The sequence below is a fragment of the Belonocnema kinseyi genome, chromosome 10 (genome assembly GCF_010883055.1).
Source record: "Belonocnema kinseyi isolate 2016_QV_RU_SX_M_011 chromosome 10, B_treatae_v1, whole genome shotgun sequence".
NCBI classification, from domain to species: Eukaryota; Metazoa; Arthropoda; class Insecta; order Hymenoptera; family Cynipidae; genus Belonocnema; species Belonocnema kinseyi.
The window spans coordinates 43,120,589-43,133,670 of record NC_046666.1 but is presented as its reverse complement, the minus strand read 5'-3'; the positions used below and the strand labels follow the sequence as shown (position 1 = coordinate 43,133,670).

Sequence of the window (13,082 nt, the reverse complement as noted above, 5' to 3'; positions counted from 1 at the left end):
AAGATTTCAAAAAATTTCATAATATTTAAGAGATTCATAGGATTTAAAAAGAAATTAAAAGATCTTATGAAATTATAAAGGATTTCTATAGATTGAAATCAATTTCAAAAAATTGGAGAGTTTTTTCAAAAGATTTCAGAAGTATTCAACAAAATCGATGAGTTTTTCAATATTATTCTGTAGACTTTACTAGATTCCAGGGAATTTAAAAGCTTTTCCTAAATTCTGAAAGATTTCAAGGGATTTAAAAAGAAATTGATCGCATTTTATGAGATTTTCATGGGAATTCAAAAGGATTTTATTATTCCCTCAGGACTTTTTGAATATATTACAGAATTCAGAATATTTTATGAAATTTGATTCGATTGTTTTGGGATTATTAGGGATTTTACAAGATTTAGAGGATTTTATTAATTTCATGGGATTTCAACAGAATTCAAAATTTTTTAAAACACTTTAGTAGATTTGAAAGGATTTCAATATTCTAAGTGATTTCAATGTTTTTCGGTAATTCTAAGGGATTTAAAGAAATTTCAAATAATATTAAATGTTTCAAGGAATTTCAAGGATCTTTTCAGACTTTATGAGATTTCAGACGATTTCAAAGGTTTCATTATTTTTGAAGGAATTTTGAAAGATTTTTCAGATTTCAAGATTTTTACGGAATTCTATTCGATTTTTGTGTGACTACTAGGAAGTTTAAATTTCGATGGATTTTGGCATTTTTTAAATAATTTGGATATTTTAAAAGATTCCAAAGAATTGAACGGAATTTCAACATTTTTAAGATGTTAAAATTAAATTATATGAAATTTTAAGAGATTAACCAGATTTAAGGTATTTTATAAATTTCAACAGATAAAAGATATCAAGGGATTGTAAATTTCAAGCAAGATTTTCGCAATCATAATTTGCAAGCTAAGATACTAAGATTTTATTTCATTAGAAACGCAATGATATGAATAATTTCTAGTAGAAATTCTAAAAATTGATCAACTTTCACTGAAAGCCTTCAAAATTAAACAATTAATTCTTTTTGTAAGTTTTGCAAGAAATTTGTAAAATTTTTGTAAACATTCTAAATATATCAAATTTTTTTAAATATCTGAACAATTTTCATATTTACACATCTGATTTGTCATGAAAATTTTCAAATCGTACGACTTGAAAGAATTTCAAATGAAATAATTTAAATTTAAAATATAAACTCGAATTACATTTTACAATGTAGATTGTAAATACTTTAACCTTTTTTTTCATCTATTTAAAATTTTTATATTATTTAGAATAAAGTAAAATTCCCGAAAAATAAAATTCCCAAATAATGAAATTTCCGGATAATAAAATCGCAGAATAGAAGAATTCCCGAATAATAAAATTTCTAACTAATAAAATTCCTAAATATATTTTAATATTGTCGCGAATTTGAAAATTTCCCACAAGAAAATTGCTGAATTGTAATATGACCAAACTAGAAATTTTCCGAATTTTAAAAATTCGAGTTTTTTTAACCATATCATTTATTTATTAAAAATCCAATAATCAAATTAAAAAAAAAATTATTTTGAATGTTTAAAGTTTCTAAAATTATTGTTTGAATTTAAAATAACAATAATTGAAAAAATATTCAGCCAGAAATAGATTTTTTCAATAATTGTTATTTTAAATTCACACAATAATTTTAGAAACTTTAAACATTGAAAATAATTTGTCATAAAAAATATTTGATTATTGTATTTTTAATAAATAAATGATATTAATAAAAAATAATTGTTCGAAATAAGGAATTTTATTATTCGGGAATTGTGCAGCTTCGAGAATTTTATTTTTTAGGATTTTTCAGCCGTCCCAATTTATGAATATAATTTTACTAATAAAGAAAGCTAAACTTCTTGTGATCTGCGCACATCCAAATATTATTTAAACATTATTATTAAACTAGTGTTAAAATATTAAACATTATAATAAGTAATACTTTTGAATTATATAACTCTGTTATTGGATACTTGCTACCGTTGGGTTATCGCTAATAAATGAATCAAATCAAATTGGAATTTTTATAGAATTTTCACCAAAAGTGAAATTGAGGATATCCGTCGAGTAACTTTGTGGGACGTGATTACGAACACGACTTCTATCAGTCCAGTTGCAATCCAGCGAAAATTATTCGTTTGGACAGAAAAGGACCCATGTCCACAGCCCTTTCAACTCAAGGCTTCAATGCTTGATTCCTGCGTGCCATTTCAACGTTACGACTACTTCGAGGTAAAACCACTTATGAAGGCTTTTCCAATTTCTCCTAGTCTTCTTGGATTCTTCATCGCTTGTGCAATGCAGGAAAATCTATTTGACGTTTCACCCAAGCGCTACGAATTGTGAAAGCGGAAGACAATTTTTATTAGAAACTCTATCTGCACTTGAGCGCAATCAAGTTAAAATTAAACCTAGTTAATTGCAAATTGCAAATTACACTTTCTGATTAGAATGCAAGAAAGAAACTTATCCTTTATTGCATTTTTTAAATTATTTATTTGAAAAATTACTGAAGGAAGAAATTAGTTTTATATAGACAGATAAATGTTTATTTCTCAGCCTGCTGGCCTTAAAATTAAAACTAATATCCATCTACACTTTATCTCTAAGACCGCTCACTCTATCGCCTTTCCTTCCTCGCTTCGTCTCGCCTCGCACGGACGTACCTACTTTCTCGCTTTGCCTCGCATTGCCAAACTCTGCTTTCGCGGCTTATGCCGAAATCAATTTTATATAATCAAAAATAGAGAATAAACAGTAGAATTAAAAATTTATTGAAATCAAAATTATTTAGAGGGTGGCTGCAGTTTAGGGAAAATCAGGGAAAAGTCACAGAATTATGTTCGGCAGGGAATGTCAGAGATAGAAAAAATGCAAAGTCAGGGGATTTATGTAAAAAGGATTTCAGGTAAATTTCAAGTATTTTAGAGTATTCTCAAAGATACCAAGAAACTTTTAGTCGATTTTATTAATTTGAAGAGATTTCAAATGATTTAAAGGATTCTAGGGAATTTAAGAAAAATAAATTAAGAAATTTTCAAGAGCTTTAAAAGGTTTCAAAAGATTTCAACAAATTTCAAACGTTTTGAAATATTTTTGCGCATTAAAAATATTTAATGGAATTTGGAATAGATTTCAATAATTTGAAGATATTCGAAGGATTTGAAATACTTTTCATTATTTTTAAAAATGCTAAGGAATTTTCAAAAACCTTAAAACTTTTCAAGGCACTTCAAGAGATTTCATACTTAAGGCTATTTTTCAAAATTCCAAGGAATTTTCCAATGATTTTAGTAAATTAATGGAATTTCAAAACGTTTGAAGTATTTTAGGATACTTGTAATAGATTTCAAAATTTTTTTAAAGAAATTAATATTTTGAAATAATTTCAAATATTTTTTAAGTTTCCAGGGAAATTTCAAAAGTTTTAAAAAGTTTCAAAGGATTTGAAGCAACATAGGGTATTTTCAAAGGTTTGAACAAATGTAGGGCATTAATTAAAATTTTAAGAAATTTTCCAGAATCCCAAAAAATTCCAAGGAGAATTTGAAATATTTTATGTTATATTTAGATATTCCAACAAATATTGAATTAATGTCAGTAACATGATGGAATTTGAAAGGATTTGAAATACCATAGTGTTTTAAATAGATTTAAATAATTTAAATTGATTTAAAAAGATTTTAAAGCTTGTAGGGTATTTTCTTAATTCCAAGAAATTTACAATAGATTTCTGTAACTAAATGGAATTTTCAAGGATTTGAAATATTGTAAGGTAATTTAAAAATTCCAAGAAAAACTTAAGAGCTTCAAAAATGTCAAGGGATTTCAAAACAATTTTCTAAGGCTTAAGATAATTTGGGGTATGAAAAAAGCATGGATTGGCGGGTATTTAAAGAAATTTAAAGGAATTTTTAAGAGCTTAAAAAAATGTAAAGTGATTTGAAAAGATTTTATAGGATTTGAAATATTTTACGGTATTTTTGAAGATTTCATGGAATTTCAAATCGATTTAAATAATGGCCGTGGTTACGTGTATCAAAATTCTGGTGTAAATAATCGTATTTTTTCAGTACATGTAGATACTGCCTTGAATAATTTGAAGGGATTTCAAAGAATTTGGAATATTTTAGGGTATTTTAAAAGAATTCATGGGATTTTTAATTCTGGTCAATATTTTTAAGGGATTTCAAACGATTTCAAATATATTAGGGTTTTTTTTAAACGATTCCAAGGATTTTTAAAAATAATTTCAGTGATTAAATGACATTTCAAAAGATTCGAAATATTTTAGGATATTTTAAAAGATTTCAAGGAATTTTTAGTTGATTTTAGTTATATAATGGAATTTCAAATTATTTGATATATATTATGATTGATTTTAAAGATTCCAAGGATTTCTTTTTATTTGAAATATCTTAGGATATTTTAAAGTGTTCCAAAGAATTTTGTGTTGATTTGAATAATTCGAAGGGATTTCAAAGGATTTAAATTATTTTAAAGTATTTCAAACGATTCCAGGGAATTGTGCATTAATTTTAATAATGTGAAAGACGTTTAGAGGATTTGAAATATTTCAAAATTTTTTTTAAATTCCCGAGGAGTTACTTTAAAAAATTTTAAGGATTATTTAAAGCTCTTAAAGTAATTTAATAAATTTATCAGGATTTGACTAAATATCATCATAATTCATAGAATTTGACCTAATTTCAAAATATTTTAGTGGATTTGAAGGACTTTATTCTCAAGCAATGAAGAATTTCTTAGTGTTTCAAAGATTAAAAGAGTTTAAAAAATATTTTTTGCAATTAAAATTAATTAATGTAGATTTCACCCTGTATTCTTATTAATTTATCGTCAATTCTTTTTAATTTTTTCTTTAATTTTTGTGCTCATTTGAATTCTCCTACAATCACGCAATCATAGCTAATTCTATGGATGATAAAAATGTAGTTTTTGTTTAATTCATCTCAAAGTCTTCTTAACTCAACTTGAATTCGTAAAAATTTCATCCAATTCTTTTAAATTCCCTTGAATTTCCCTAAACTAATTGCATACTTACTGAAATTCATGATTTTTTCATTTTCCTTCATTTCTTTCATTTAAATTGAATTTTTTTAATTCACCTTTATTTTTCTTAGTTCAGCTTAAACTTTTTAATTCACCTTGAATTTTTATGAATGTACTTAAATTCTTCTCAATTCTCTTAAATTCCTCTAAATATAAATCAGTGGAATAAAAAATCTAATTTATTTGAATTGATTTTTAATGACTTTTAAGTCGTATGAATTTCTTTTGAATTTGTTCAAATTCTCCTAGAATTCTGAACAATATCTTTGACTTCTTCTGAATTTATTTAAATTCAAAAGAACATTTGTCACATTATGAATGTATATTTTTCATCTTTGATCACTTTTTCTGTTAGAAATTAGTCACTCTTTTTCAGTTTTTCAAAATAATCAGACTCTCGTAACACTAAAAATAATAAAACACAAATTAAAAATGATTTTTTATTTATATTTATAATAGATTCAACAAATGTTAAAGTCTCTAAAAATGTTATAAGATTATAATTGCAATCTTTAAATATCAATGGCCAGGGAAAATAAACAAAAGTATTCAGTGAAAAATCAGGGAATTTTGAAAATGAAGTTTTGCGGTCACTCTAATAAAAAACAATAAGTAATTTCTTAATTATAAATTTTTTCAGGGAAGTGAGTTAATGTATATTTATGCCTGCATTTTCCTCTGCCTGGTACCATTTGTGTGCGCCGCTGCAGGATACGGTCTAGTCAAATTGCAAAATAAGCGTAGAAGAAAATTGAAAATTCTTCAGGAAGCGCTTCGAAAACAAAGGGACGTGGGTCGACTTTACGTAGACAAAATGATCGTTAGAGAATGGTTGCATGCCAATCATCGACGATTAGTGAAAGTGAAATTTGGACCGGAAGCTGCACTCCATATTGTTGATCGGAAGGGCGAAAATCTCAGGACCTTGGACTTTACCAGTGTCAACTCTATCAGTATTGAAGAATCTCAGGTTTTTAATTTTTATATCAATTATTTTTCAGTTTGGGAATCTCAATATTACAAAATAACAAAATTATAAGCGCGCTACAGCGCGCAGAAAACATTGCATCGTAAATTAATACTATAAAAAAAAGGTTTCTATGATTCTAATTTCAAATTGTATAGTTTATTCACGAAAAAAATATTATCTGATAGGATATTTAAATTATTTAAGTTTTAAACGCGTATTTCTGACATGGTTTTTAAGGCACATTATCTAAATTCCTGGACTATTCTGCACTTCTAAAATTTCTGGATTTCTCTGAATGCCCAGAATTCTTGGAATTGTATTCACTGAATTCCTTGAATTCCCTGAATGTTCTGAAATCCCTAAAATTCTCTAATTCCCTGCATTCCTTGAGAATTCTAAATTACGGAATTCCTTGCATTTTTTGACATCCTTAAATATTCTGAATTCCTGAAATTCTCTGAATTCTCTTAATCCTTTGAATCCTCTGAATTCTTGGAATGTTTTGAATTCCCTGAATTTCTTAAATTCCTTACAGGCAGCTGAATATTTCTTGATTATTCGGAATTCTCTGAATGCTCTGAATATTATTAAGTGGCAATGCAATATTTCTCGCGCGTGTATAATAGTACTAGTTATTTATTAATGCTGCAAACACCATAAAAATATAATACACTCAACTCCTCATTCAGGCGTGACAATCAGCATAAGGGCCGCACTTTCATTTCGATTCCCCCGATTCAGGATCAAGGTCACTGCAAGCCATGTCTGAAATCGTTCTTATATCGGGACTTAGGTGTAATAATGATAAATAATATAAAAATAAATAATAATTTGTAAGAAATTATATTTTGTCAGGTATCTTTCAACCAGATAAAGTTTTCGAAGAGATTTCTTTTTGTGATCCAATCAGAAATTTAAATTAGAATCCTAATCGTTTTGCGTTTTACCCTAAATTAGAGTCATTAGAAAATCATTCAAGGAATTAGCTCAAGATCCACTTGTATATAAAACCAGTTTTTCCTTCTCCAAATTAAGAATAGAAGAAATCAAGAACAAAACAATACCTCTTTTGGAAAATCAAGTAGAAAAGAGCCGATAGAATAAATTTAAAAAATTACAATTAAATTAAAAGAAAAAAACAAAACAATAAAATACTATGAAACCTTTTGTGATTGCTCTCCTGGGTCTTGAAAGTTACGACCTTAAAAATAGATGAATTTTCAACAAAATACATGAATCTCCAACTAAATGATTTAAGTTTCAATTAAAAATGATACATTTTTAACCATTGTTGAATCTTCAACAAAAAGATAAGTTTTCAACGTAACATTTGAGCTTTTATCTAAAAATATAAGTTTTTAAACATAAATGGATTAGTTTAATGTCATTAAAAGAAATAAACTTAAAAAAAAAAATTTTCAAAAATAGTTGAATTTTCTAACAACAAAGATGAATTCTTAACGAAAAATAAATTCTGAATGCAAAATATAAGGGTTCATATGTCTTGACATTTTTATTTTTAATAAATGACAATTTAATTCAACTAAAAAAAGATTTTTTCACTAAATAGTTTACTTTTTGAAACAAAAAAGATAACCTTTTAACCAAATAGTTAAATTTTCAGATAAAAAAGATATATTTTCATCAAAAAAATGGAATTGCTGAATTTCCATTTGAAAAAACTAATTTTCTCCAAGAAGCGAATTTTTTATCAGTTGGATTTAATTAAAAAAAGATTAAGTATAAACAAAATAGTTAAATTTTTAAAAGTAGTAATAAATTTTTAACAAAAAGGTCAATTTTATACCCAACTAGACGATTTTTCAACCAAATAATAATTTTTTTTACTAAATAGTTCAAAATTCAACTTATAAAGGAAAAATTTTCAAGAAAAAATGGAATAGATACATTTTTAGATAAAAGACTTCGTTTTTATCACACAAAAAATACTAATTTCGAACAAAATAGCTCAATTTTCAAATAAATAGTTTAATTTTCAACCAAAAATATGAATTTTCAACAAAAAGATCATTTTCTACTGAAAAGAAGATATTTTAACAAAAATTATGAATTTTCAAATAAAACAAAAATCTTTTTTTAAAAAGAAGATCAGCCTTGAATCATATTGTTGATTTTTCAACAACAAAATTAATTCTCAACAAAACATGTAATAATTAATATTTCAACAAAAACCCTTTTAATTTTTAATGAAAAACAGTTAAATTTAACAAAAGAAATAAATTTTATCAAAGTAAATAAATTCTGACAAACCGTTGGTTTCACAATAAAAAAGCGATTTTTTAGTCAAATACATAAATTTTTAATTTTAAATATAAATTTTTAATTTAAAAAATGAAATAATTACATTTTCAGTGAAGAAAATTAATTTTATACCAAAAATATGCATTTTCAATAACAAAAAAAGTTAATTTTGTACCCAAAATAAGATTTTTCAACTAAAATGATGAATTGAAAAATGTGCAAAGTAGTTAAACCCTAATCCAAATCGTTCATTTTTTAAAAGCAAAAAAAAGTATTTTTAAGAAAGCATGTACTATTTAATACGTCACCAACAAAGTATTCTAATTTGCAATAAAAAAAGAGTTGAATTCAACAAAATGATTAAATTTCCATCAAAATAACTGAATTAAAAAAAGTCGAATTTCAAACCATAAACGAAGATTTTTTAACTAAATTCATGCATTTTCAATTTAAAATATCAATTTTTTAGCAAAATTGAACCTTTGCATTTTTATTGAGGAAACTTAGTTTTCAACCAAAGAAAAACAACACATTTTTAACAATCTAGTTAAATTTTCAATCAAAGAAATGATACCTGAACCAGAGAAATGAATTTTTAACAAAGTAGATAAACTTTCAAGTAAGTAATTGAATTCTGGACGAACCAATAATAGTTGCACTTTCTTATTGTTATCTATTAATTAAATTCAAATTGAAGCAAAAAAAAAACAAGAAAATTTTTGTACTAAAAAAGATAAATTTTCAACCAAATTGTTGTCTTTCGGACTAAAAAATATAAATTTTTAACAAAATATTTATTCCCTACAAAAAAAAAGAAGAATTCTTTTAGAAAGTGGGAGAAGTGTTTATGGGCAGCCCATAATCTGTTAAGTTGATCTTCAAATTATATCAGTGTTCTAAAATTTTTAAAATGTCTAAAAAGTCTAAAATTTAAGAAATTTAAATGAGAATAAAATCAAATTAAAATCCTATTTAGCGTTCAATAATCAAGTTAATGTGCAGAATTCCTGAAAATAAAACCAAGAATCCAACGTTTAAATGTATACAACCACGATAAAATGCTCCTATCGCGATTTGTAAAAAAAATAAAAATTTTCCTAAAAAAAGAAAAAATTCATATTTTTTGGTTATTTTTCTTTCCTCTCTTTTATTTTTGTCAAAAAAAAAGAATTTTTTCATTTCTGTTTTAGGAACATTTTTATCTTTTTTCAAATTGCAATAAGAACATTTTATGGCAATTTTCCAAATTTGGTTGTTGGATTCTTGTTTTCACTTTCAGGAATTCTGCACATAAAAGAATTTAATGAAAAGTATTCTCATACTAGTATCAAATAGTTTTCATTTATTATTCACTGCTCGACTGAAAGTGATAAAAAATTGAATTTATATCTCGCGATTAAAAATAGGAAGGGGGTCACAAATTCAAGAATTTCAAAAAACAAATATCTGAGCCCCAAACAATTCCATGACATCAACAGATTCAGACTGCCCGATTTCGTATGAAATCGGTTATATGAGTTGTTTGTCTCTGGAAAGTAGCTCATCACTAAAAGATCATTAATTATTTCAGGAAAGCGAAACTGGCCATCGCAAGGCACTGGTTCTGTTGCGAATACCTCGCGATTACGACCTCGTCCTTGAACTGGATTCCCTGAGCTCGCGTAGAAAGTTCATTGCGAAATTGGAGACATTCCTATCTTCGTATAAGAAGCACTTTACGTTGACACAGACCAATCGAGACATAATGCTAGCCAAAGCGGAAACGAAGGAACGCCGACAGAAGAAGTTGGAACAGGTAGGAAAAATTCCTCGATCACTGATCATTTTCATCAGTTTGATCACTGATCATTGATTATTGATCAGTGCTCATCCTGCTGAGTTTTAATTTTTCTCGCTAGCAATCCTTTTGCAATCATCCAACTATCATCATGAACTATCTTATTCAGTACTTGTTCAATACTCATATAACTAATGAAACAACCATTACTCAATCTGTCAGCATGCAGCGCTTCTTTGGTCTTTTATGTCCACTACGAGTTGTTAGACTCACTTATCCAGATTAACAACGCTGAACATTCGATTAGCACAAATTAATTGGTATTAAATTGTAGGATTTTCTGAATCCGTATCGAGCCGAGATTAACTCAACTTAAGAGAATGGTTGTCTAGAAAAAAAAGATACTAATTGATTGAGACATGCCATGTTTTTTTCACATTCTCATCACACAGAATGAAGTAATGATAAAATTTGTTGCAGGAAATTTTTTACAGGAATAAAAAAATCAAAACGCATGTGTTGTCATAGAAAAACAAAAGAAACTTTAACCGATATTTCGTTAAAATTTATCCTGTAAAGTTAATTTTTTTTGCAGCGAATCTTTCGTCGGAAATCGATGTAAACTTTATCTTCTGTTTTTTTTCCGTGCAGAGAAGGTATTAGATTTGTGTATAATTTAACCCCCCCCCCCCCCCCCCCCAGTTTTTGTCAAATGTTCACATTTTGAGACCCCCTGAATCCGAAAAACAGATTTTTAGGAATATGTCTGTCAGTCAGTCTCTCTGTCTGTCCGCCCGTGGATGGTTTTTTTATTAGCACGATAACTTTCGAAAGAATTGACTGATTGGATTTTCCTTTTGTAAATTCTTTTACTATCTTAAAATAAAGTTCAGGTTATTTAGACAGCTAGTTTAGATAAAAATTCAAAAGTGTATTTGAAAAGACAAACAATGTATCCTAACGACTTTTTTTATAAAAGCAAAATTTACCAGAGTTATAGCATTTACAAACTTCCAAAAAACACAGTCAAATGAACATTCTAAGCTAAATAACGCCACGATATGAAAAAAACGTCAATAGAAGAAAAACGTTTCTTTTTTAATGCCCTACAAGATTATCCTAACAACTTTTTCAATTTTCTCGAAAAATCGAAATTTTAAAATTTGGCAGCATAAAAACATTATGGAAAATCAAAAATTAAATTTTTTCATTCAACTACTTCACAGTATTTCCAAGTTTCACAATTATATAAATTTATTTTGCAACAACAAAAAATGCTTTTTTCAAAAGCAAAACAAATAAACAGAACTATCAAAACATTATTTCTAACATATTAATTCATTTTTACATTCTCAACAGAGCAGGTAATTTGACCCCCCCCCCCCCTTCGTTCTCGTCAATAACAGGAAAATGGTTGAAATCGCTTAAGGGCAGATTCTGGTCTTCCGTGTCTTTATTTTTTTATTTTTCAAAGAATTTTATTTAAAAATAACAATAATGTGTCTCAAATCTTTCGGGAACGTTTGACCCGAAATCAAAAAATAAAAAATATTTATAATCTGTATAGTTTTGGCTATCGTATGAACTACAATCAGATTTTTTTTGAAAAAAAACAACATGGCAGACTTTTAAATTTTTTGACTTCATTTTTGCAAGTTAAATTGTTCATAACTTTGTTAAATAACAATATTCGTTCATGATCGTAGTTCAAACGATAGAGACACACTTGAAGAATGAGCTATCCAAATTTCAAGTCAATTTTTTCATTAGTTTCCAAATAAATTTGTCGAAGATGTCAAAAAATGTAGTTTTAAGAAAATCGAGTTTACAGTTTTCTATCGTGAAAAACAGTTCGAGCGCTGTAGCTGCTTAGGCCTCTATTATCTTAATTCTCGACCTTGTAGACCTCCAAAATTAATTCTACACTATTTCTATAAGTATTTACTACCAAAATATGAAGAAAAAATTTTTTCGCTTTTTTGAAAAATTATGACCAGAATTTCTCCTTAAGTTGCATAAAATAGCATTCGTTAAAGATATTCCAATATTAGACAATATAACAAAAATTGTTATCAACAAATTATTTGTTAAAAAAATTGTGTCTACGTTTTTCCATGCATACACTTTTTTCAAGGTATGTTCCAAGAAATTGGAATTGAAACAATATTATATAAAAAAATGTCTCTTCTGATTATAATTGGTTATATTATAAACAAATTTAATGCACAAATGCAGTAATCAGAAATTTTTCTACAGAAATACTCGTTTTTCTCTAAGTTGAATTTTTTCAATTAGGAAATTTATAATAATTTTATCAAAATTCATAATTTCGTGATTAATCTTATGATTTTTTAAACAAATTTAATTAGCAAATGCATTATTCGGGCGTTTGTCGACGGAACATTCGGTTTTTTCAATGCCAATCTTTTCAGTTGAGAACTTCATGTCAATTTTAGCAAAATTCATAATTTTTTAATCAATTTAATGATTTTTTTTCAAACAAATTTGATTAAAAAATGCATTATTGGGGCATCTATCGACGGAAAAATTCTTTTTTGTTTCGATATCAGACTTCAAATTGGGTTCTTCGTAATAAATTCGGCAACATTCATGATGAGTTAAAAAATTTTACGATTTTTAAAAACAAATGCATTATTCGGGCATCTTTTCGATGTAAAATTTATTTTTTTCAATATCGTAATTAAAACTGATGATTATGAATGTTGCTAAAATTCCCATCAAGTTCCCATCTGAAAATACTGGCATTGAAAAAAACGAATTTTGCTGTCGACAAATGCCCGAATAGTGCATTTGTTTAAAAGATCATAAGATTAATAAACAAATTATGAATTTTGCTAAAAATATCATAAAGTTCCAAATAAAAAAAAAATGCACATCTAAAAAAACGAATTTTTCTATCGAAAAATGCCTGATTATTGCATTTGTTCATAAAATTTGTTTATAATATAA

The 13,082-nt window shown here is 26.6% G+C and overlaps 1 protein-coding gene across 2 annotated transcripts in view; it reads left to right on the top strand.

Moving 5' to 3' along the window:
- LOC117182106 (dual oxidase) overlaps nt 1–13,082 on the top strand; it is a 96,962-nt gene that overhangs the window by 49,157 nt on the left and 34,723 nt on the right. For both annotated transcript variants that reach the window (XM_033375139.1, XM_033375140.1), the window contains 3 exons: nt 2,064–2,265; nt 5,744–6,073; nt 9,906–10,130. In XM_033375139.1, coding sequence (XP_033231030.1) covers nt 2,064–2,265; nt 5,744–6,073; nt 9,906–10,130 — 757 coding nt within the window. The remainder of the gene's footprint in view (nt 1–2,063; nt 2,266–5,743; nt 6,074–9,905; nt 10,131–13,082) is intronic.